This window comes from Cupressus sempervirens, chromosome 10, assembly GCF_028749045.1.
Source record: "Cupressus sempervirens isolate cs-2001-9-10 chromosome 10, ASM2874904v1, whole genome shotgun sequence".
NCBI classification, from domain to species: Eukaryota; Viridiplantae; Streptophyta; class Pinopsida; order Cupressales; family Cupressaceae; genus Cupressus; species Cupressus sempervirens.
In genome coordinates this window covers 208,166,604-208,193,057 of record NC_143127.1, presented here as the reverse complement: position 1 = coordinate 208,193,057, position 26,454 = coordinate 208,166,604, and the positions used below count along the sequence as shown (strand labels likewise).

At 34.0% G+C, this 26,454-nt stretch overlaps 1 protein-coding gene across 1 annotated transcript in view; it reads left to right on the top strand.

The window, feature by feature from the left end:
• Positions 1–26,454, top strand: part of LOC149533362 (pentatricopeptide repeat-containing protein At3g12770-like) — an 86,249-nt gene that overhangs the window by 47,950 nt on the left and 11,845 nt on the right. Inside the window, exons 2-3 of the mRNA XM_089803879.1 lie at positions 22,023–24,136; positions 25,933–26,022. Coding sequence (XP_089660005.1) covers positions 22,023–24,064 — 2,042 coding nt within the window. The 3' untranslated portion in view covers positions 24,065–24,136; positions 25,933–26,022. The remainder of the gene's footprint in view (positions 1–22,022; positions 24,137–25,932; positions 26,023–26,454) is intronic.

The window sequence follows — 26,454 nt, the reverse complement described above, 5'->3', positions numbered from 1 at the left end:
AGAAGAGAAAAACCAAGTGGAAGAGGCATTATATGCCATGATGTCAAAGTTTAAGAACACTCCACTAGAATTTGCCAACTCAATACCTAAAAGCCTATATGATATTGTTGAGAAACAATGGCATCATTGCTTGAATGTGGAAAGACAAATCAAGGAAACAACATTAGCCTAAGTAATACCAGAGTTGAAAAAGGGACAAATTGCTAAGGCTATCAAGAAATATGCAATTAGGTTTACATCTAAATATAGAGCCTTCAACATTCTCCAAAATAATATTGAAGATTTTGTCAAGAAATCAACTCAAACATGGAAACTCATTTATGGGTTGACCAATGTGAAGAAAGGAGAAGTTGACCCTTCAAAGGGTAAAAATGATGATAAAAATGATGATAATAATGATGATAAGGATGATGACAAGGAAGATGATGAAAAAGACAATATAGATGGTGGAGAGACAGAAAAGCAAGATGATGACAAGGCAACAATTGAGGAGTAGTAAGAAGAATAGAGTGTGCATGACACACAAGTGCCGGGTATCAGTCCTCCCCATGACACAACCAAAACCATTGAAACTATAATTATTAAGGATGTCTATGATCTATCAATTTAGAACATCAATCCTCTTACTGCAGAAGATTTAAAGAAGATCCTAGATCAATCTATCTTACAAGCCAAATTATGTGGTAATCATGTTTCAGTCAGTATAAAAGAACTACAAAAGGTAGTAACTTGTGTAACAAGAGAAAAGGTGAATCCACAAGAACCACCTTCCATCATCCCTTCAGTTACCAATGTACAACCTTTAATCCAAATGATAGTAGATACATCTACTAAGGTTGGTACAATTGAAAAGGAAAAAGAGCAAGACACAACTACAAGACAACAAAATGAAATAGGATAGATAGATTCATCTATACCTACAACATAAGAACAAGGTGTTAGCCAAGTCATAGTGATAGACCAGGGCAAGCTTGAAGAGACAAAATCAAAGGTGAATAAACAAGTGGCCATCCAAGCACTGGTAACTTTACTAGCATCTGGCACTCCTTCTACAAAAACTCTTCAGAGACCGAGCATAGATGATACCTCCTTGTAGATCTTAGCACCAAGCCCTAGCTCATCAAAGGTGGAAAAGGTAATACATTATGGAGACATAAGCCTTGATGAAGACATTTTTATTCCAAAGTATGACTAAGATACTATGAAATTGGAGCAAATAGACATTTTGCAAGAAGCCTTAGAAAGGAAAAAGCATCAGGAAATGCTTAGGAGAGAACACAAGCAGAAGCAAGCACTTCAAGATACAAAAGACATCTTTTTAGATGCATTTAGCCTGCCAAATTTCGATGAAACCAAGCCACTAATAGAACAATTGACAGATATAGTGGAGAAGGTTAGTAATGAAGACCTTGATACAAATGCAAAACTATTGGAATGGTCTGAAAAAAGGTTCAAAGCAAAGTAAATGAGAAAATATTTAGTGAGGTAGCACTACAACAAGTTGCACTGGCAACCAAGGTTGAGGATGTGAAGAAGGTACTTGAGAATATGTTCTCATTGTACACAAAACTATGTAATCCTACACTCTTCACGCAAGAGACCAGAAGTCACATTCTAAGTCTGGAGAGAAAAATATCTACATTAGGTGCAAGCCTGCCTACAAATCTAGCTTACAGCGAGAAGCATTTCAAAACATTGTTTCAGACACAAAGTTAGTTAGTTGTCTTAACAATAGAAAAGGCTAATATTAGAGCCAAATTGACAAGTATTTAGGCTACCCTCACCCCACATATGGAGATAATGCTCAACGAGCTAAGCTATGCTGAAACTCTATTGAAGAAAGACCCCAATCTTTCTACTTTAGATGGTCTAGTATGCCTTGTTGTCGAGCTTGCAATCCAAATTAAGTCATTGGATGTTGCATGTGATAGTTGGGATGTAGCTCTAAGGATAATAATGGATGTTCATAAATCTTTTTTGGACAAACACACCATAGGTGTATAACCCATTTGACATAAGTGTCAAAAAGGGGGAGATATAATAAAGGGGGAGAGATAATACATGGGAGACATAATATGGGGGAGTATGAACAAAAGAGAGATATTTAAGAAAGGGGGAGCATAGTAGCAGTTATGTCATTGGGGTGATATATGTAAGATTCCTCCTTGCATGTACTTATTAAATATGATTTTCTTTGTTAAATCTATTGTAGGAGATTTGAATGAATATGAAAAAATCTTTTATGTTGTGAATTTCCTAATGAAATTGAGACTAGTTGATACATCCATGATTTAATACTCAATGATTTGAGAACTACTACATTATCTCAACTATTTAAACATTGAAATTTCACTAACAATGTTACGAGGCATTTTTACTTGATGATAAGAGTGTTGATTTTGGTACCTTGATGATTATGTTTTGTGCTTTCAGATAGTTTAGTATTCCATAATTGGTGATGTTTATGATGTTAGGTATATGCATGTCTAATGATGATTATTCTAGTATTTGATCTGAATTAATGAATAAGTTATGTTATATTGATTGTGTGATTTCTGATGATTAAATGTGAGCAAAAATGAATTAAACAATTAATTATATGAAAGATTCATGTTTTGATTTATGTAACTATCTAGATAAGTTTTGAATATATGTATGTGATTTTCTTGAGCTATTGATGTGTACAATGAGTGTGTAGATTTTAGCCAGGAAAATCAAACAAAGAAATGAAACTAAACCATATGTATCATTGTGGAAACCATGGTTGAATCTAGTGAAAGATGCAGACCCCATTGCTCGTATTTTATTTGTGTCGTGAAATGAATGAATGTATCATTTTGTAATCTTTACGTGTAAATATTTTGTAATAGTGATTTTTCAATGTCACTTGACACTCGTAAATTCTATATGCATTCCAACATGATAGTTAGGGCTAACCAAGTAACCTAAAGATCTAAGTTGGATTAGGTTAGTTAGCTTTTTTCTAATCAATTAGTAATCAAGATTAATTACCCTAATCAAAATTAGTGAGTAATATGCATTTTTGAAGGTTGTTAGAAAGTCCTAATTTTTTAAAGCTTTTGATAGGTCCCTAATTAATCCTAAAGGCCAAAAATCATGAAATCTAAGTACCTAAGGGGTATGGGTATGGGTTGGGGGCATTTTCCACCCCCTAGTCCCTTTTGTTGACTTTTACGGTCACTAAAAAATCCCATTTTTTCTTTATTGTGAAAATTGATTCTTTTCATCATGTGTTTGATAACTTTAACTCCACCTTGAGGTTAGCCTTATGTCTAGTTGAGTTAGAAGCCTCTAGAACTTTAGGCAAGTGGGGGAGTTATTTCTTTTTGGAGGGGTTGAGTTTAGGATCTTATTTAGGGGCAAATTTGAGAGGGTTGGAGTGTTCACCCAACCTCTAGTTTTAGAGTGGAAATCAAGATTGAAAGAGAAGGAGAAGGAGAAGAAAGGGAATGCTCATCTCAAACTTGTTCAATTGCCATAACCTAATTTTGAAGGTAAGAATACTTCACCTCATTCTATTCATGTTGTGCTCCATGGTTCATTTTTATTGCATATATATGTTCGCATGTGTGTTGAGTATGTTTGTGGGAGGGATTGAAATGGGTTTTCTTGAATGGTTTTTCTTTGAATTTATCTTTGATTTTTGAAGGGATTGTATGGGTTGTATTGGAATTACTCACCCTTGGATAGGGAAGAAGTGGCCATGTACAGGGGAAGGTCTTTAGTTGGACTCTGATAGTGTAGAGTTTCTTTTTAGGACGAGAAGAGGGAGAGAGGGTAGGGTGTTATGGGCCCCTACTCATCAACACAAAGCACATATGAGTTTTGGAATGTAAGAATAAAAGAACATAAGTTCTTGAGTTTATAGCCCCGAAAGGGCACCTGTTTTGGAGTTGTGTCTAACATCTCCTGTTGGAAAAATCCACCTTCTCCCTTGTCTAGTTCAATGTCGAACTTGTTGTGCAAACTAGGATGGGAGTGAATGCTTGATTTTGTCTTCATGTTATAATTGGTTGTCTCTTGGTCAGTTTTCGTTCTCTCCATGATCACTGTGATGTATTGCAAAATTCGTAATGGATCCCTTGTTAAGGGCCAGGAAGGAACTTCATAATTGTATTGGATTTCAATTATGTTGGGAGTTTTTCCCTCAGGATAATATCCTATGTAAAAATGTTACATTTAAACTTATTGTTGAAGTGGAAACGATGTCGGGTTTTCTTACTGGTTCTTTCCCGGCTGAGCCTTTGAATCAGGTGGTTCAATAGAAAAAGATAATTGACTAATATTCTTGCATATGAATCTTCAATTTTTTTTTTCAATTTTTGCATATGTTACTAAAAAATAAATAAAATCAGATGTGATGATGTTTACCTTACTGTGGCATTCATGTGTCTCGTAACCATATTCATTTGATTTGGATTAATTTGATAAAATGATGATGTATACTGTTGCATTTAAAAATCAAAACATGTTAAAGAAGATTCATTTTTTGATTTGTATCTGATTTTTTTTTATTTTTGTGAGTATTAGGAAGTTAAAATATTTCAACTCGAATATTCATGCATTACATTTAATTCTATTATCACTTTTTTTTAAAAATGTAAAAAATCTTGGTGTGTTTTTGCCCTATATTTTGGGCATGACAATATATTTTTTTGGAGAGAAAGCAACAAACAGATATAGATATCAGCTAAAGGAGAGCATATCAGATGAAAGAGTATCAAATACAATGTATTGAAGTCAAAGGGAGCACAGATTTTGGAAACAAATCAAACACATTAACTCAAGGGGAGTTATAAAATTTTGAGGTATACAAGTTAGTGCACAATTTTGAAAATTTGAAGTCTTGTCTATAAGCTGAGTCATGGAAATGTTATGCTCAAGAGATTAAGGATAATATCATATATTCAAGTGTTTTTGACACTCATGTAAAAGGGACAGATTGTTGATCTCAGATTAGTTTTGACAAGTGAGGGTCAACACACTTAAGCTATTTATTCAATTCATGTCGAAATAGTAATACATGTTGAACACAACATATAAATATTAGACCATGCCAAGTTGCAATGAGTGTTGAGTCACTCATGTGCCGAGTCAGTCAAGTGCCAAGAAAATAGACCATGTCGAGTGATTTAGGAGCCAAGTAATATAGGTGCCAAGTTACAGTATATAGAATAGTGCATGTCAAGCATTAGAGACTTCATATGCCAAGTAACATAGTTTTGACATATTTGTTTGTAATGGAACAAACAACTATGTAAACCATTTTTGAGACAACTTAAGATTATATTTTGATATTATGGAGATAAGGATGAATCTATATTTGCATTCCCTATGCAATTACATGCAATCAATCAGAAAAAGGGAAGGTTTAAGAAAAAAATTGGATGAGTCTCAGCGTTAGATTCATACCTAATCCTAAGCCACCTAAGTCTTCTTAAGAAGGACGAAGCCCTAAACTCTTTATGACAGAGGAGAGTGAATGTGGAAGGAATTGAAGGAGCAAACAAGATAGTTTGCATGTAGAGCATTCAAGGTGACTTAGAAGTTATGATGAAAGAGTGAATTGCATAATTAGTTAGAGAAGAACGGAGGATAGAGAAAAGGATACAACATTGAGACATTTGATTGTGAAGGATCAAGAAGATATTGTTTAGAGGTGATCTGTTATCAGACAAGCAAGTGCCAATTGTAGGATCTATGCTAAGACATTTTAACAGGTGATTTTAGTTAAATCTCTTAACAAAGTAATCCTAATAGGCTATATGAAATTCTTTAACAAGATGCTTACTTAGTTGTAAGTTGAAGTCCTCTAACAAGACACGCTTCTAATAGGGTGTTGAAATCCTCTAACAAGGTGAGACCTAACAGTCTTTGTAAGCCTTTAACAAGGCAAACCTTTCACAGGGTAGATCATGTTTCATGGTTAAAACATTGTAACCTTCATTCTCACTTGGAGGATTTCTGGGTAATCATATTTGGTGTTATATGTGTGAATGCACATATTTATATGTTTTAGATGCATATGCTTTACATGTTATTTTAGCTTACTTATGCATATAATGAATGAATGGTGAAATTTTTATGGGTCCAAGGTTAAATTACTGATTCAACCCCCCAACCCCCCCACTAGAAGTTTACTCTTTCCCCTTGCAATTCCAACAATACCTTATTTGAAGCGAAGGGCTTTTCATACAATTTCACTAGGGTTTCCATCACCTCTTTTATCGTCTTCACTTTTGTAATGTTAAATGCCACCAATGGTACCAAGCATAATTGAATGCTTCCAAGTGCCTTTCTGTCTAAAAGATCCTACTCATCATTTGTCATAGATCCTTGATTCTTGATTTTTCCTTCCAACGGCTTCCATAAATCCTTCTAATAGAGATAGTCCTCCATTTTCATCTTCCATAACTAAAAGTTCTACGCATTAAACTTGTCAACCCTCAGCTTACACTAATCTGCCATCTCTCCCACTCAATTGTGAGACTTTCCTATAGAGGATAATTGAAAAATAACCTTGCTTTGATACCACTTGTTAAGATTAAGCCACAGATAGAAATAAAAATTACATGCAAATATAAATAATATCATAAAATAATAGATCACACATAAAAGAACACAAAACACCAAGATTTAACATGGTTCACCTAATCCCTAGGCTACGTTCACCAAACAACAAGTCCAATATTATTATAATCTAGTGATTACAACCTAATTACAATCTGTAATCCCTTACAGCTCAATACTGCCACAAGAACCAATTTTTTCATCACCACTATGAAACAATCCCTAAGCCTAAGCCCTTTTATATAAGTATTTTTGCTGCTTTAGGGTTAAAATAGTTACAACATGTCAGCCATAAAATGTCGATAACCCACTAAGGAATTATAGAGTATGTATAGTACTTCCTTGATCAGTCACCACAATCTAACACATTTCTGTCTCCATTTCTCTATATCTATCCCTCTATTTACCACCTTTTTCTATCTCTCTCTCTCTCTCTCCTTCTTTATAACCCACTATGTAACTTTATTTATCTCCCTATTTATTTCCCCCTTTGTATATGTCACTCTCTATCTCTATTTATCTCTTTATCACTCTGTCAGACATCATCTATTATGACATCTATCATCTTTACTTTTTTTTGCACATGTATTATGACATATATGTCAAATTTTCCATTTAGAAATTTTTATTTGCTTTGATGAAGGATTCCAATGGATCTTTGATGGATTCGAGCAATTTCACACCTTTACTTTCATGAAGAGATCTTCCTCCAATAATATAATTATTGAGGAAAACATCAACAAATACAATTTTGAGGCATTATTTTTTCTCTCAAAATAAGCACTTGAAGAATCAGTTGAAACAACAAAAGAACCAACATGTTAAGATGTTTTTTAATGAAGACATGGAAAATTTTAATAGAATACATGCATAGTTAAATTATATATTCATTCTCTAACCCCATGAGATTTTATTGCATACAAAACTTTTTCTTGCAAATAAATTAGAAACTCCTCTAGTGTGTTGCTAGAATATACTAAGGATCTTATATAGATGGTCCACTAGAAAACCCAAATTTCTCTAGCCAACATCGAAATAATATTTACCATTTCCCCACCAATCACCAATGATTACTTATAAACACTTGAAAGAATCGATGCATTGAGAATTTTTTTGAGATGTTGATTTCCATGGATGCCACCAATATTGGATATGTTTGTGATAATTTTTTTAAGGTAAATTTGGTTTACTCAATAGGACCTTGTGAACCATTTGATGGGGGGAGATTTATATTTTAGAAATTGTATAATTCAATATAATCCAACATAATTCATTTGCCTAAAACATGGCATTCCATCATTTGAAAATAATAATAAAATTATTTCATAATATAAAAAATGGATCATTCCATTCAATAGAGAAGGCATTTTCTGACAGCCTAAGAATGAGATTTTTTTATTAAAGACCATTTTGTCCCAAACATATGGGAATATTACAAAAGGAAAATGAAAATGGATGAATGAGGGAAAATAACTGATACAAAGAATCGATAAGTCATGCCTCCAAAAAAATGTATGAATGAAAGCTTGGTGTGTTAGTGTTTATAATTTTAACTATCAGTTTAGTTCAGATGATGGTGATCTATTGGTGAATCTTTAGTTTTGATGGTGACTTTTCTCAAACTAAGGTTGTTAATTAGATAGTTTCTTGTTAATTGATCATGGATGATTGGTGATAATTGAAATTCTTCACCATAATTTTCTCTTGTCAAAGGTGGTTTCAATATGTATAAATCATGCATATTGTAATCATTATCAATAAATGAGATATAGCACAATGTAACCAATATTTTTTATTTTTTATTTTGAGAAGCTCTATTTCTTCTTGTTCAATTCTAGAAGTATTGTTTCTTTTTTCTTTTATCTAGATCTCATAGGTTTAGAAAATTTTACATGGTATTAGAGCCAAAATCAATACTTCACTTATCTATCCTTTCTTTTCTCTCTAGCGATGCACCGCTTTTGTGGATCTATCACGCCTCTTTGTAAAAATGCTTTCTATATTCCATAAGTCAATCAAATCTACAAATAATTAACACCCGTGTTTTCAATCAAAAGTTTATTCTTGCATGTTTGAGTAGTTTCATTTGGGTCACTCGTATAGACTCATGTGTCATCTACATCCTTGGCACATAGATGTTTTTCCTTTGTCTATCATCTATATTTTATTTGAGGGAGCTATGCAAATTATTGTCTATTGTATCTTTGATTTGATTGATAGATGTTTTTCCTTTGTTTATCATCTATTCATTGTTCAAGTAGTACTATTGGGGGCACTCATGTAGATTGATCTTGGTTTTATTATTTGTTTTAGAGGAGGTTCTTCATTCACACCATGGTGGTTATAATTTGACAGATGTCCTCAATATTTTTGTTGTCACAAAAGATCTTCTTTCATCTTTCCTTGTATTGTTTTTATTCTCCTTAGTTAGAATTAAGGGGGAGTGTTAACATTTTTAATTCCAACAGTTAGTTTGGTTTAGTCTTGGCGGTGATCTATTGGTGAATCTTCAGTTTTTATGATGACTTTTCCTAGACTAAGGTTGTTAATTAGATAGTCTCTTGTCAACTTCTCACACATGATTAGTGATAACTGAACTCTTCACCAAAATTATCTATTGTCAAAAGTGGTTTCAATTTGTATAAATCATGCATAATGTAATCATTATCAATAAACAAGATAGAGCACAATGTAACCAATCATTTTTTTGAATTCTGAGAAGCTCTAATTTTTTCTTGTTCAATTCTTCAAGTATTATTTATTTTTATTTTAGTTAGATCTTACAACTGTAGAAAATTTTACATGGTGGGAAAAACATTGTGAATCTAGGAAATATCTAGGTAAATAGTCACAAAGAAATTGTCTAATTACACAAGAAAAGTAGGACCTCCAAGAAAAGAATCTCCAAAAAAAGTTTTCTAGGACACTAGAGGAGGTTGCAAAAGAAGTGGTACCATATGAAGCTAGGGAAAGTGTAGAAAAAGAGGGGGGATTTATAGGGGATGAATTTGTATGAGAAGGAATGAGTAGAGGACCCTAAAGAAGGGGAAACTATAGGGGATGAAGCAACAAGCACATGAGAGGAGGGTAGGGACACTGGAGATGTAGATGGCGCAATTATCTTTGTGGGGGTTGGAATCAATGACATTCTAGGAGATGTCGCCAATGATTTTGTAGGAGAAGTCATTGGAGCCTATGCAAGAGAATGCCCCATCATCCCTAACATGAAAATAATGGCTACCACTCCACCAAATCTACCCACACCTTCTTCATCATCTTCTTCTCTAGACCTAATACAATCAATAGATTTGAAGGACTTGTGTTTCTTTTGAAAGTAAATGAGCTAAATGAATTTTCTAAAAGGGTAAATATCAAAATAGACTTCATGTAAGGAGGGACAAGTTTTCCAAAAAAAATTAAGTCAGTTCATTATTCCTAGTGTTAGACCATCAGATTGTTTGAACAATTTGGTTAGAGTCTTTGATGGGGAGTAGCCTATTGGCTAAATGTTTAAATAATTTGATTTAACCCAATATATTGAAGTCTAGATTAAATGTGTTTAATTTTATCAAATTTGATGTTGTGATATTTTAATTTAAGTGTATCAAAATATGTGACAATAAACAACATTTTTGCAATCTTTTAATGTTAAAAATGGAAAATACCAAATTAGCTACGTACTATTTTGGTATTTTTTGTTTTCTTCATAATTGTATTTTCATACTACTAGATAATGTTTAAATTAATTAAGCTTTTCCAATTTCAAGAAATTGATAAATTTATTATTTGTAATGAAACTTAACTTTTAAAAAAAATCATGTAAAAGAAAATTATATTTATAATTGTAGATTTAATGTGAAATAAATACATTAAATAATTTAAGGCTATAGAATATACAACAAGCCTCATAACATCCATTTCAAAGTTATACTATTTATTTATGATCGACCAATTAAAATAAAGTAAAGAAACCATTACGTATATGATATTTAACAAATTATATCAAATCATGTTATTTTGTACAAAAACTAATAACATAACATAATAGTTCCCTTTTCTGACATGCACACACACACAATCCATTTCTAACTTTATGTTATACATTTTTAATAAACTTTTAGTGAACAAATTGTCCTTTTGAAGAAATGTGTGCAAATCTGACTCTGAATGCCCAAATGAAAGGACAAACTAACACCAACAGTTGGATAGGTTATCATGGAATTGATAACCTTCCTCTGAATTTTATCGGGTATAGCTCCCCATATGAAATATTCAATGAATTATTTGTGAATGCTTTTGACCAGAAAGCATAAAAGGATATCAAACATCTACCTGTAAATACAGTATAGATGCATAAACTTATACTATTGCATGAAAAAAAAGCAAAGAACAACAGGTGACACAAAGTTCATTTGCTGAACATTGCGTTGTGCAATGAGAACAAAACTGTGTCTTTCACCTTCTTGAGAGAATTAAAAATTAGAACCTCTAAAGATATTTTGAAAGATAATGTAATGGGGAAACAGTGATATCAAAATGTAATCCAGAGAAAACTGAAAATGACGCTAAGTTCATTACCAGTGGAAGGACAATACACTATAAACAAAGTTTTGATATAATTAACCTTTAGTCTCCCTTCCCTGACTATAAAAGATTATGAAATGTCTTCTACTCATTACAAACAAACCACTGTTTCAAAAAAAGACAGAAACTCCTTTCACAAGATTACATCAACTATAAAAAATCTTGCCCCTATCTCAGCTACAAAGTTATGAAAAAGAGAAAACGAAAAAGAAAGCCCATGCTCTACCTCTCGCAACCTCTCAAAGAAAATGAAGGTGATTTGCTAAAATTCCTTCCCTTCTGAAACACAAAGTCTCCGGTCTGAAAGAAAGAAGCCAAAAATTGGAACCCCTTCTTTGTTGATGCTATCTTATTTAGTCTCCCCTATTGTCGATCCCTATTCAGTTTTTATAACTGATTCTTTCAAAAAAAACTTATCTCTTTACTTTCTCTCCTTTAGTATGTGTCTCTTGTTTTATTTATAATCAACATTTTATTATCCTTCCTTTTAGCGTTGCATTAACTTCCTTTATATGAAATGGACAGATGTCTCCAGATTTGCATTCGGGGTATCTCAGTTAGATTCCCATTTAACAAATCATGCTTGAGGATAGTTTTGGTTTCTCTCTCATATGAATCTATTTGCAATTTATATTATCATCCTTGTTATCATTTTGCCAGATAAACATGTGGACTGCTGCGGCTCTAAATATTCGGGCAAGATATCAATGATCTTGAAGACCCAATTTTTATGCGTTGTTGATGTTGATTAATATACTTCGGCATATTGGAAGAAAAACCGTGAGTCATATTAATCTGACACAGTCCTCTCTAAAATCCGATAGGAATGCCACCTTCAACCTTACAGATGAAAGGGAGGCGCCGTTGCCGGGGACTTGAGACTTTTGTTTTAATAACTAAATCATTAAAAAGTGTCTCCATAACTAAAAGCCGTGGCCTTGAATCTGAATGTTGCAGGTTCATGAGAATTCCAGCTGTCTTCATTGCCTTGGACCATACGGCTCTACATAAAGAGTTTTCCAAATTTTACGTTGCCATGCGGTTATCTTAATAAAAACATGAAGCTTTGCTTCCAAGACGCAGAGTATTCATATATGAGAAGGAAATCGGGCTTGGCCTCTAATATTGCTGGAAAGTTCACCTTTACTTAGCCGCTAGAATGAAACCTTGGTCGTAACTGCTTGTCATTCACTTGGAGAGATAGGCTTGGGTGTTAATGTTATTGTCTTGGCAACCATCCTTAATTCTCTATCATTGCGAATGTCCTGCGCAGGAGCAATGAAGATAAAACAATTCGTATGAGCTTTTTCTATTTCCATGTGTGCTGACCGGTGAACGCACCCCACGGGGAAATGAACTCGACCCTCCTCTGCGCGTCACCATTTCTATCCTCAGAACATTAATTCTTATCTATTAACTCTGTGATTGACATTGAATCCAATCACCCCTGTGCCATGCTTCAAACGTATACTCCCGAACAATTTGTTTGTGCCCTTTGCATTGGCAGCTTATATGTACGCTGCATCCAAGAGTTCGAGTCTGAACTGGTACGGGGCGATACTCTGGGTTTGGGTTCAACGTGTTGCAGAGATATTTGGCACACATTCTCCATTTCTAAACACAAGTTCCACTATTGCGAAATCACGTCTCTAGTGCCGCCTAGTGTATATTTCTTGCAGCAAACTCGGGTTTTCTATCAAATTATTGTCAATAAGACATGCCGATGCAATAGGTTTTCTTGCCTTCACATCTCATACGCGTGAATAACAGAGTTCGGGTACTTGGCAATACAATTCATATATCCCTTTTGGCACAAGCTTCTTGCATTCGTGGTTCAGTAATATATATGATGTCGCTAACAATAGAAATGAAGCTCAGTTTCTATAAATTCCAGTTCAAGCTTCCATCTGTAAGAATAGACTCATTTATTTGGGTTTGGGCATCATATGACAAATATTTGATTTGTTAAGGGGCTTCATTCTGTTCCAGAGTTTTCACATCTGCACATGTTCTTTTACTTTTCTCCATGGGTTAGACTCTTTCAATCACAAAGTGGGCACCATTAAATTGAATCCCTCCTTCTGAATATCATAAATTGTAAATTTGGCTACCGCATCAATGTCCAATGCGGAACGGCTTAAACATCACACACTAAGCTTAATTCCTAGACCAAAAGTGTTAAATAGTCAAAGTTGACTTTTTTTCCCAAGCTTAATTCTTCCCTTTGCGTGTGATGTTTAAGGGTGGCCGTCCAATCCAGGGTATCCCACATTTACCATTCTCCATTTGAAGTATTTTTCTCACTTGCCAGTGAATGTGCATACTGTCAATCCCCTTAGCCACTCTTCTGAAACAATGGCAATGTCTTCATCAAATATATCCTTGATTATTTCTCATGATCATCCAGTGAGGGTTGAATCAATAATATAACATTTTGAAGCAATAACTTTAGAGTACGGCCACAAACTGATCCTGTGTTGCCATTTGGAACCAAATATTGCTAAGAGAAAATCAAATACTGGCTGATAAAAAGGCAAGTCTGCTAGCTATGTTGATGCTTCAAATACATGCATCTACTGCCAGAAATTGCTTTCCTTGTCAAATGTAGAATCATTCAACACTCAATCAACAGTGAACAAAACTCACAAATGGGATAGCTTCCTTGATCTAAAATTTTACTTTGATCTGCATCCTTTAAAGCTAGACCTGAAGGCTAACCAGTGGATTTGTGTCTGTACTCATATTCCAAGTCTGACAATGGTGCTCATCTAAAAATAAAGTTGGGACTTGAGTTTTTCAAACTCAAACTCTCGAATTCTTTGAACTTTACTAGTTGAACTTCAAGGTTGAAATTGGATCCCAGTATTGTACTAAAAGTAAATTATGAACTTCCCTCAATCAACTAATTCATAATTCGAACCACTTTGAATCACTAAAACTTTGCTTGTATTGAACCTATAGGATGGGTAACGTAAACCGTTGAACCACTTCAAACTACTTTGAACTAAGGTTCAAAGTGGTTCAAAGCTATGAATTACAAGTTTTAAAACTGTGGCTATATCGAGTACTAACATAAACCTAATTACTTTCAAAAGAAAATAATACAATAGAAAATAAGCCATAAATGAACATGATAATGATTTGTAATGGGGTACCCCCTTGCAAAGTAGTCGGGCGTTTGAAGGCTATACACATTAGTGAGACTTTGGGGCAATACTCCCAAAAATTGCATTTCATGTAGAATTTATCATTGTAAATCTTGATCCTTACAAATAAGGTCACAAATTTAATTGTGGATCTAATGCATACTTTTATTTCCCTATAAGGAAACACTATTTTATGATGGCATTGTATTGCAATTGATTGTTGTGATTATACCATCTTAAACATTAGCACCCATTAATTTAGAAGCTAAAAGACTCCTTAGCCCCCATTTTAGCAATATCTTAGAATTTGGATCCATTTATTCTTAATTAGCCACATTTTCCTCGAGTTTTTGTCTATTCTTTTATAGTTTCTTCTCCACTTCTGAGATCCTAGAGCCAATTTCCCTATAAAATGTCTCTCGGGTATAGTTCAACTTTGACTAATACCTATTATAGGTTGAGATCAACCTATACTTGAAGGGTTTTGATGTAAAGGGTTAAGGGATTTTAGACTCTAAGGTCATATTTTTGTAACAATGTTGAAATGTTTCTTAGTTTCCCTTTGTTGTTATAGGCACCTTATATCTTCTATTATGGAAAAACTTTTATTCTTCCCTCCTTGAGGATTCTAAGGATTCAAAGAACCTATTCCCACTCAATACAACTTGATTCAACGAATTTCAAAATGACATTGTCCCTTCTTGCATGCTAACCCAAACTACTCCATTTAGGCCCACTTGTCAATCAGCCCTCCAATGAGTCCTTTTCCCAATTTACTCTCTACTTTTCCATGGAAGTATTCCAAGTAATTGTACCTCTAGATACCCTTTTACAAGTTATAAAACATATCCAAAAATAAAATATAGTTGTTTTGGACCAGACCTTCTGTAATCTCAACTTGATCAATTTTGAAGGAAAAATTAGCCCACTTTTCCAAAGGAACTGTATCAAATATTTGACCTCAAAACTTGAGGCTCTCAAGTATCCTTTTAATATATTTCCAATCAAATAAATTTCACATCAATTTTTTCTTAAGATGGTGTTTAATAACAAAGGCCCAAAACCCTCACAAAACCTAGTCAAAATCTAAGGCTTCCTAGTTAACCCTTATCCCAACAATTTATAATTAATGGTTATTCATACACCTTCTCTAGGAACATAGAACCAAGCTTCAAGCATAAAATTAATACCTTACTCAGTTAGATTCTCCAATACTATAACTTTGCTCCCAATTTCTTGTATTTTTAGTCTATTAATATCATCAACCAACGATGTACACAAACTTATTCATCAATCCTTCATGTCAACTTGTTAATGACATATTTTACAAGTTAAAAGCCCATTGTACAATAATCAGGGTTACATTCATAGAATGGACTTCATTCTTGTTGAAATTGTTAAACTGCGGTAAAAAATTGCACAATCCCTTATTTCTTATCAGTACAAATTAAGATTTAACTAAATTAGAGCTTACCCAATCATCAAAAGATTTAAATGTGTGGCTAATTCATCTAAAGATAAAAAAAAGTCAAAGGATCCAACAAACCATCAAATTTACAAGAAATTGATGTTTTATTATTTATTCATAAATCAGTTTGTATAGTACACATTCAACTTTCTCCACTATCAATACCAAGCCTTGATCAGCCTTTATATAACATCAAAACTTCCCCAAAATGTTTCATACATGTTTGGTCATTATTAGCTCTCTTAATTACAACTACCTGATCAAACCCATAACTTGTCATTACTATTTGAATTTAAATTTGTAACCAAAACATCCTTAATTAGAATAAACCCCTTACATATCTTTCCAAATAGATTTATTTGCATAAAATATTCATCATATCACCCTTAACAACCCTTTTTACATAGGTTTGGGCCTTTACAATTGTCTTTAGGTCTTATGATCCTTTCAGGACCATTAGGACAATTTACAAGTTTATTACATTTTACCTCAAAGAAATCAATTATAGGATTCAACAAGTTCCATTAACCTTCTTGGCTTCATATGCTCCATCCATGCTCTTTGATGTCTTTATGTTTCATTGTGACTTCTTAGGTGCTCCTACACCAAGTTTTTTGCTAGATTACGAGCCCATTTCAAGGTATTTTATTCCTTTCCTGTCCATTGTAATCATCCCTTTTGATTTTTATCTTGAAACTAGTATAAAAGGAGGCTTACTCTCTTCATTTGATCGTCCATTATTTCATAAACATTCTTGATCCACAATGATGATCGTTCATTTTTCATGCAAACTTCTACAAGGTATATTCAAGGAGTCCAAGTCAATCCAACACATATTCATTGAAGGACCTCATTCCATTCCATTAAGAAAACATTTCCTTTCATAGAATTAGATTCTTTCTTCATTGGAGATATAGGAGCTAGTCTTCAAAGAAGGAGATCCGCAATCATCATTATTGCACAAGTACTCAAGTATTCAACCATTCAGAAGTTGAGCATACTTACATCAATGGATCTATAATTTGACACTTATAGATCCATTACATTTGTGAAAACATCCTACATCATACAACTATATAAAAGAATTCATACATCTTTGTGGATAATAGACTTGAATCCTTCCATGGAGATTTACAAGCGAGGTGAATATTTATATTTGCCTTGTTTTTACATGTTTTCTCATCTAAAGGCTAAATCCTAAACTAGGGCTTGGCCAAGTCAAGCCCCTTTCCACCAACAATTTTATTTTTCCTTGTGTGTATGGATAGATCTATAGACTTTCAAATCTACAAGACCAAGAATTGCAAATATATAATTCTAGTTTTTTTTGGAGTTTCACATTTTCATATTTTTGTGGAGAGTAGGTATGGGTCAACGTCAACCTATACCTAGGCTGACCTATACTATAGAAGTCGACCTATTGCTATGGATTTCATATTTTCACAGTTGGTTGAATCCAACTTGTAGGTTTTAGATCTTGTTTAGTTATTATTATTGTTGCAATATAACAATCTATTTTTAGATTTGATCTTGTTTCATACACTAGCCCTCAAGGTGAGTTTAGTTTCTTCTTTTTTATTTCATAGAACTTGCTTTGGCATATTGGATCAAATCTCTTTATGTACTTGATTGTCATATATGCTTCTACTTTTCTTACATTACATTTAGTGAGTCACTTTGCATTAATCAAACATAATCAATTAATCCGTTACATCAAGGGGAAAGAACAATCATGAAAGAGATTCTTTAAAATACAGAATTGAAAAGACTTGGTTTTAGTATTGGTACCCCTCCACCCATTTTGGGTTGTGCTAATCTAATTTAGATTCTCTTGAGGGTTATGCTTAAAGATGCCTCCTTATTTTTTACTAATGTACCTAAAAGGTTAAATAACTCACCCCCCTCGTATGAACCGAATATTTTATGTCAAATTTTGGTGAACCTGACACTTTCATTCTTTATGCATTTTGATTACAAAGTTAAATATTCTTTCTGGCATCTTCACATTGCATGCATTCTCCATGCCTTCTTGATTTAGTGGTTAGATCTTCTCTTGGAGGTACATTTCATACATTCTATTGGCATAACTATCTTGAACACAGAAGACTAACTGGTAGATAGACCAACAAAACTAGTAATCAAAGGTGTTGTCATTGATGTCAAGACACAAGAAGGAACTAAGACCGGTAGGGAGAAACCACCAACAAGGCATGTTGATGTGCAACTCTAGTCCACAAGGGTGATCAGAGAAGAGAAGAAGTATGGACTTAGTAGAGGCAATGATAGAGGTGATCCACTTAGATAGAGTATGCTAAGTGAATTTTTTATGAGAAGAAGGATGCCAAGGCAAAATGAAAGTAGCAATAATAGTGGCCATACAAGATGGTTTGGCCAAGTCAACAAGGAAATCATGGAATAGGATATTCATGACTAGCACATCATGAAGAAGGTAGGAGTGCACTCATCATTGCACTTAATGGAAAATTCTATGTTTATTTAAAAATTTGAAAATGGAATATGAATATCAGAATTCTAATTTTAACCCAAAACAAGCATATGGATCTTCAACGAAAGAGCTAGAATTGGAATTGAAATGAAGGGAGAACATTTTTTTGAGTCATTATTCACTAAACCCGCGTTACTAGCGTATATCAGTCATCGCTATTTACATATCATGTTGCCATTATTTGAGGCGTGATTGTAAGTTATGGCTCCTCCTTTTAATTGTTCATAATTTGTGGTTATTAGTTATTTACTGTCTATAATTTTTTTAGAATAATGCATTGGATTTCATCTTAGTGTTCATTCACAATCCAATTCAAGAGAGCTTTCTCTTGGTTTGAGATAGCATATGATCTCTACACTAATCTTGGAAAATATGGTGTAGATGAAAATAACCACACTACTTTCTATGCTCCTCCTTATATTTATGGTCCATGTCTATGCTCAATATAACCTCCTCAATACAATAGTGTTCAAAGGTCAATTGTGGAAGCATTGCATGTTCTCCATCAACTAACACAAACATTATTTCTTCAAATTAGAAGATTGTGTTTAGTGTAAATATGAAGCAGTTAAGAAGTTTAAATGACTAATGAAACAAAAAAAAATTAAAAAATAATAATTCCAATTCCAATTCTTGCAACCAAATGCAGAAAATTTATCTTCCCACTCATCTTCTAGGTGAACCAAACAGGTTCAAGTCATATCCCAAAACTACTTTTTGAATTTCCAAATATGAGAAATCCCTGAGTTCTTGTATTATAGAATACAACATTCCCTAGTTCTTTCAACCAAACAGACAATGGTAACCTAGATTCTACGAATAATGACTTGAAAAAATGTTTTCCCTTCATTTCAATTCCAACTCTTACTTTTTAGTGGAAGATTTGTATGCTTATTTTGCATTAAAGTTAGAATTCTAGTATTCCTATTCCATTTTCATATTTTTAAACAAACATAGAATTTAGGAATTCCAATATTCACAAATTCTAATTCCAGCTCAAATCTTGGAAATAAATGTGCCTTATGAATGGAATTTTTAATAGAAGGCTCTAAACCTCAATTACATGTTCACTCAATAAACTATAATTCATACTTAGTTATCCATGATTAGAATTGATTACCCCACACATTGCATGTAATTTTTTTATAAAGAATTTTTGATATAGACTATTTACATTACAAAATGAATGCTTCTAAGTCTATTCAAATTATAGGCTAGATGTATGACTACTATAACCTTTCAATTCGATGACTCTCTTGCACGAGATATAAGACACTAGTTACGAGTGGTTCTAATCACTAACTTTATGTTCCAAATGAAAAATCCTCTCAAGTGTAACTTATTTTGTTTAATTACATGTAATTATCTTAGTAGTAAAGATAATACTTGTGATGATCATGCCTGGAATAAATTTTTCTTGCATTAATGGATACATATTTCAAGATCTCTTTAAATTATACTATAAATCAATACATTAAGGACTAGTGACAAAGAAAGTGGATAAGTAGGAGATATTTTCTACAAGTAGTCAAATTGTGATATTGCTATCAAGATTCAACTATGTAGTTCTTGAGTCAAACTCATTGACCCATGTTTCATGAATAGTGGTTCACGCAAACCCATCTCTCATGAGAATTTAGTACTCAATGGATCTAGGTGATGCTCACAGAGGTCCTTTATGAGCATCACCTAGATCCAATGAGTGCTAAGTGTTCCATTCATTCTCATGAGAGAAGGGTTTGTGTGAACCATTACTCATGAAACATGGGTCAATGAGTTTGACTAAAAAACCACATAATTGAATTTTGATAACAATATCACAAAGAAAGTGGATCTATATAGGTGCCCGTAAAAGATCTAGGTTTGTTTTTATATAAGTTGAAAATAATTTATCAAGCATTCTTAAATATTATCAAAGTCTTTTGTACTATCATTGATCTTAACAGATGGTTTCTTTTTATGACCATTACTAGTTCATGGGATTTTGAAATAACACACTTTGAGACTTTCAAGAAATCAAAATGTCATAAAGAAGAACCTTCTTTCTTTGTTCAACACATTTATTTAGTGTTTTTAACAATTAACATTCACCAAATCTTAGAAATTGACAAATCTCATGAATTGAAAAAGGTAAATTCTTCAATGAATTTCTAAAGCAACAATATAGTATTAAGAATGAGGTCAAGAGGGGCTTTAGGATATATTTCTAAGGAGTGAGAGATCTAATGAACTAAAAAAATAATTGTTATACTATTGGTTGAAATCTTTTCCTCAAAAATAATTGCTCCTATTTCTTAAGGCTACAAGGACATGCGAAAGGTGGGGAGCAAGAAATTGTCCCACCAATTTAGATTTCTTTCTACCACTTGTCATTCATCTATTTTTTTTTTAATTCATTCTCATTATTGTTGTGTGTAGGCTTTGGTTGTTTCTCACCCATCTTCCTTTGGAGTGTGAGTTTTGACCCGCTCTCTTTGGGCAATGACCTCTTTGTCTTATTCTTTTAATTCTATTTTCTGTTAACACCTCTCGTATCGACTTTGTGTGTCCTTTATACCACCATTGACCTATTTGTTGAGTCTTGTATTTGTATGTACTTTGTACCACATGCCAACACCCTCTTGTTACTTCTTTTTTTGAAAAATAAATGATAAAATTTATAAAATCACAACTTTCAGATAATTAATAAAGTCAGGCTTTCAAATATTCAAAAAAGAAAACTGTTTAAAAGACCCCTTAAAAACTCCAATATATAACCATCATCATATAGGAATATCTTCTCAAAAGAAACATAACTAAATTTTATGTTACAATAGTGTATAAAATAAAACGATCTTCCAACTCTCTCAATTCTTGACAACTCTAATTTCGTAATATAGATATACTGATCTGGTACAACTCGGAGAGCAATGGGATAAGATTCGATGAAATTGGGGGAATGTTGATGTATTAACACATTCTTGTAGATCCAATATCTGCTTTTATTATATTGAGGAAGGTGCAGCACATTCCGCTCGCCATTTGTTTCGAGTACCTAATGGACAGATTTTTTTGGTTTCTTCTCCTAGTTTTTAAGAGGACTGAAATTCTGAGAACACCGAAATCGTTATCGACCGTTATTGTTGATCTCGTTTTAGTTCTCTTGAAACCATCTCAAAAGGGCAGTAATGAATGCAAGTGAATTACACTGCCCTTATTTATTCCTTGAACTTAAATCACAAACATAAAATGTCATTGAAATCTACTAGTCATCTCCATATCAGAGCATTATGTAGAGATGGCCAGTTGGAGGAGGCGTTGCACATTCTGTTTATCACTCACAATCCCCCTGAAGACAATTCTATGTATTTTCAATTATTACAGACCTGTATACTAAAGAATTCGCTTTCACAAGGACAAAAACTCCACTCTTTCATTGCTCACAGGCGATTTGCATTTGTTACACGAACGACTTTTCTAACTAAGCTTATTTACATGTATATCAAGTGCGGAAGTTTGTTAGGCGCCCGTAAAGTATTTGACTACATGAAAGAACGAGATATCGTCTCATGGAATGCGATTATTGCAGCGTACAGAAGTTTTGGGTATCCTCATGAGTCAGTCACACTGTTTCACCAAATGCAACAAACAGGTCTCCAACCCGATCGATTTACTTTTGCTAGTGTACTCCCTGCCTGTGCCAAAATGGGAGCTTTGGAACAAGGCATTGACATTCATAAAATCGTAGAGAATAGAGGAATGTCGTCAGATGTGTTAGTTGCAACTACATTGGTAGACATGTACGCTAAATGTGGAAGCATTAACAAAGCATGTGAGCTGTTTGATAGAATGCCTCGGAAAAATGAGGTCTCGTGGAATGCCATGATCTCAGGATACGCACAAAACGGATTTGTTGAAAAAGCTCTAGAAACATTCAAGCAAATGCAATTGGCAGGTGTAAAGCCAAATTCCGCAACCTTTGCTAGCATCCTCCCTGCCTGCGCCAAGATGGGATATTTGGAACAGGGAATTGACATCCATAAAAGCATTAAGGATAGAGAAGTTTTATCAGATGTTGTAGTTGCAACTGCCCTGGTAGATATGTATGCAAAATGTGGAAGTATAGGAAAGGCACGTGAACTCTTTGACGAAATAACTCAAAGAAATGTGGTTTCATGGAACGCTATGATTGCAGGATATGCAAAATGTGGAAGCGTAGATAAGGCACGTGAGCTGTTTGACAGAATGCCTAAACGAAATGTGATATCATGGAATGCAATGATTACAGGATATGCACAAAAGGGATTTCTTGGAAAAGCCTTAGAAACTTTCAAGCAAATGAAATCGGCAGGTATAAAGCCAAATTGCACAACCTATGCTAGTATCCTCCCTGCCTGTGCCAAAATGGGGACTTTGGAACAGGGAATGGACATCCATAAAGGCATAAAAGATAGACGAATTTTGGAAGATGTGGTAGTTGCAACTGCCCTGGTAGACATGTATGCAAAATGCGGGAGCATATGCAATGCACGTGTTTTGTTTGACAAAATGTCACAGAGAAATGTGGTCTCATGGAATGCTATGATTGCAGGATATGCACAAAATGGATATGTTGAAAAGGCTTTAGAAACTTTCAAGCAAATGCAAATGTCGGGTGTAATCCCCGACTTAACAACCTTTGCTAGCATTCTCCCTGCGTGTGCCAAAATGGGAGCTTTGCAACAGGGTATGGAAATTCATCAAATCATGAAGGAGAGAGGAATTTTGTCAGATATTGTTGTTGCAAATGCTCTGGTAGACATGTATGCAAAATGTGGAAGCATAGATAATGCATGCGAACTGTTTGAAAGAATGCCTCAAAGAGATGTCATTTCGTGGACTGCAATGATTGCAGGATATGCACAAAATGGTTTTATTGGAAAGGCTTTAGAAACTTTCAAGAAAATGCCTTTGGCAGGAGTAAAGCCGAATTCCACAACTTTTGCTTGTGTTCTATGTGCATGCAGTCATTCAGGTTTAGTGGACGAGGGCTGTACATACTTCAACCAAATGACTAACCCTTATCACATTATGCCTACAATTGATCACTATGTGTGCATGGTTGATCTTCTTGCCCGTGCAGGCTATCTTGAGGATACGTTAAACTTTATCATCAAGATGCCCATAAAACCTGTGGTGGTTATGTGGATGTGCTTTCTTGGTGCATGTAGAACACATATGAATATAGGCCTGGGAGTATTTACAGCGATGTTGCTTTTTGATTTGGATCCTAAAAATTCTACAACTTATGTTCTTCTCTCAAACATCTATGCAGATGTGGGCAGGAGAAGTGAGGTTCAAATGGTAAGGAGATTGATGAAAAATAGAGGAATTAAAAAGATCCCTGGATGTAGTTGGATTGAAGACCAAAATATGGTACATGCTTTTTGTGTAGGAGACAGATCACATCCACAAACACAGGAGATCTATACGATGTTGGAGAAACTGGCATGGGAGATGAAGGCAGCTGGTTATTTTTCAGTCTCAAAACATTTACTTAATGATGTGGAAGAAGAGGAAAAGGAATTATTTCTCTGCCACCATAGTGAAAAGTTGGCAATCGCATTTGGTTTGTTAAACACAGCCCCTGGAACAATTATTAGAGTTGTTAAGAACCTTCGGGTATGTACTGATTGCCACACTGCAACAAAATTTATCTCCAAGATTGTTGCAAGAGAAATTGTTGTGAGAGATGTGAACCGTTTCCATCATTTTAAACAAGGAGAATGTTCTTGTGAAGATTATTGGTGATGCTAAATGAAGCAATATGAAAAATAGATTCCCACCTCATCTTTAGATCTGCAGTAATAACGAATGGGCAAGGTATTATTTTCAGTTTCTAGAAAGTCTTGTTTTATTTATTTATTTTTTACTTTAACATATTCGACAATCTAGAATATACTGTTGGCTTTGTAAAATTATATGCATAGAGAGCAATGCAGTCACTGCTTATATATATTGTTGAGATATCTGTCAAACGCCTGTTTTATAATAACTGATGCATTACACAATCTAAACCCTCAAAAATCAAAACATAAACAAAGACTGTTTTTCAAATTAACAAAATTATATCTGTGACAAAGAAACATAATCAAATTTGCAAAACTTAAAATCTACAATCTGGTGTCTCAATAGCCTATCATTTAACATAACCAAAATACCACGATCACACTATGCTCTTTGCAAGTTCATGGATAAGATCAAGCTTCTTCTCCTCTCACAGCCAGCAGTCCTTAACACCTGCAATCTTATGCATGTTGGAATTTGTAGCTGTGATAGAGATCTTTATCTCTGGGCATTAATACCGTTGTGGTCACCTTCAGCTGAAAAGGACATTTATGATAAATTCTAATATTAAATATACGTGTCATTCAACATGCATTGAGGCATGGAAATACAAAGAATTGTATTTGAAAACAATGTCTTGTGTTTTTGAAATTTAAGAGACATTCAGTTGTAATGTGAAGAGTCTCTCTTTATGTTATATATATTGCATCCAGCCAAAGACATTGCACACTTGAATATTTTATTATCAATAAAGTGATCTATTTTTGTGTGGCTGACTTTTTTCCCATCATTCTAGAAGGGTTTTCCCAGGGTATTTCTGTGTGTCTCTTGTTTCAATCTTGGTTATTCCTTTTTTTTGGCTGTTTATCTATATTCTGGGCAAATATCCAACAATGCACACCCCTGCCTCTTCTACTGCACTGCCATTACCCAGTTCTATGCTGCCTGCCTCTATTCACCTACAGACATCCTTGTCAATTTCCTCTTTTAACCTCTATGCATCCTCTCCCGAATTCCATCTCATTCCCATCCCTTCTAGACTAGCACCTCCAGACTCTGCAAACACTTCTTGTCATCCCTGTGCTCCCTGTCCTTCAATGCAGCGATTGATTTCAACTTTTTCCTAACCTTGCCTCTCCCCACAGTTTACTTCCCCTACTAAGTTGCCACTCTTTAAAACTCCTATGCAGTATTTTTTTCAGAACAGAAAAGAACCTTTTTTCAAGCATTTCATGCCACCTGTGCAATTAGTTCAAATGAGTTAGTGTCAAATGGTGAAGAGTGGGTCAATTTATTTCACTTGAGATCTACTTCAATCTATTCTTGCCTATTCTTCATTGGATGGTGGCACACATTAAGAAATTTGGCATTACACCAATGAATTGCAAACCAAAATAGATGTGCCGGATTATTCATACTCCTTACTGGATGCTTCTGCATCGATAACATAGATGTTTCATTGCATTGTTTTCATGTAACCTACCAATATATGAAATGAAAAGCTGGAAAAATGGAGAATGGGTAAAAACAAAATGAGGAACAGTGTAAGTAAACTGAAAAGATCTTGACTAATAGGAAATGATAGACAAAGGCTTATGTTATTGTACAGTGCTTTTGTTTAGATTGATTGTAATATTTTGCCTCTGTCTAGGTAACCATTTGAGATAAAATTTCATACACATTTAGATTCAATAAATGTAATGTTATAGGTGATTATTCTAATTTTGTCTCATTAATGGTTGGCTATTTCTATTATTGTTTCCCATCCCTTACCTTGGTGAGATAGCTTTAAGATCTGTGAACTCACAAATATTTTTTAATTATGCCAAAAGGCATCTACAGTGGCAGGCTGGCAGAAGCAACCTGTGTACATGTGGCTGAAATTGATGAGCACTCTAGCATTTGAAATCTGCTGAAAGAAGGTAAGGTGTTACAGCCAATAATAACAGATAGGAGTGCAAGAGTGGCAACCATTTTAGAATTGATTAAAATTTGTACTAAACACAACACATCTATTTTAGACTGAAATTACATCATAAATCAGTAATCATATCCAACACTGGTCTGCAATCTTAGTGGCCTGTATATCAAGCAAACAAGTTTTTTCAACCAGTTGTTTGCAAGTGGAAGCAGAAGCATCTTTGTCTCATGGCTAAGCACACACAGGTTGAAAAGTTATCTGTGCCTCAGCCACTGAGATATTCCTTACGTACTTGGTTTATGTGGTCTTCCATTGTTCTTTGACATTACCACATAATTTTGTTGCTTTTTTGTACTCTGTGATTGTTCTTTACAAGTTTTGAATGCTTTGGATCTTACCTCTATATCAACTGCTGTTTTTATCTCCACTATAT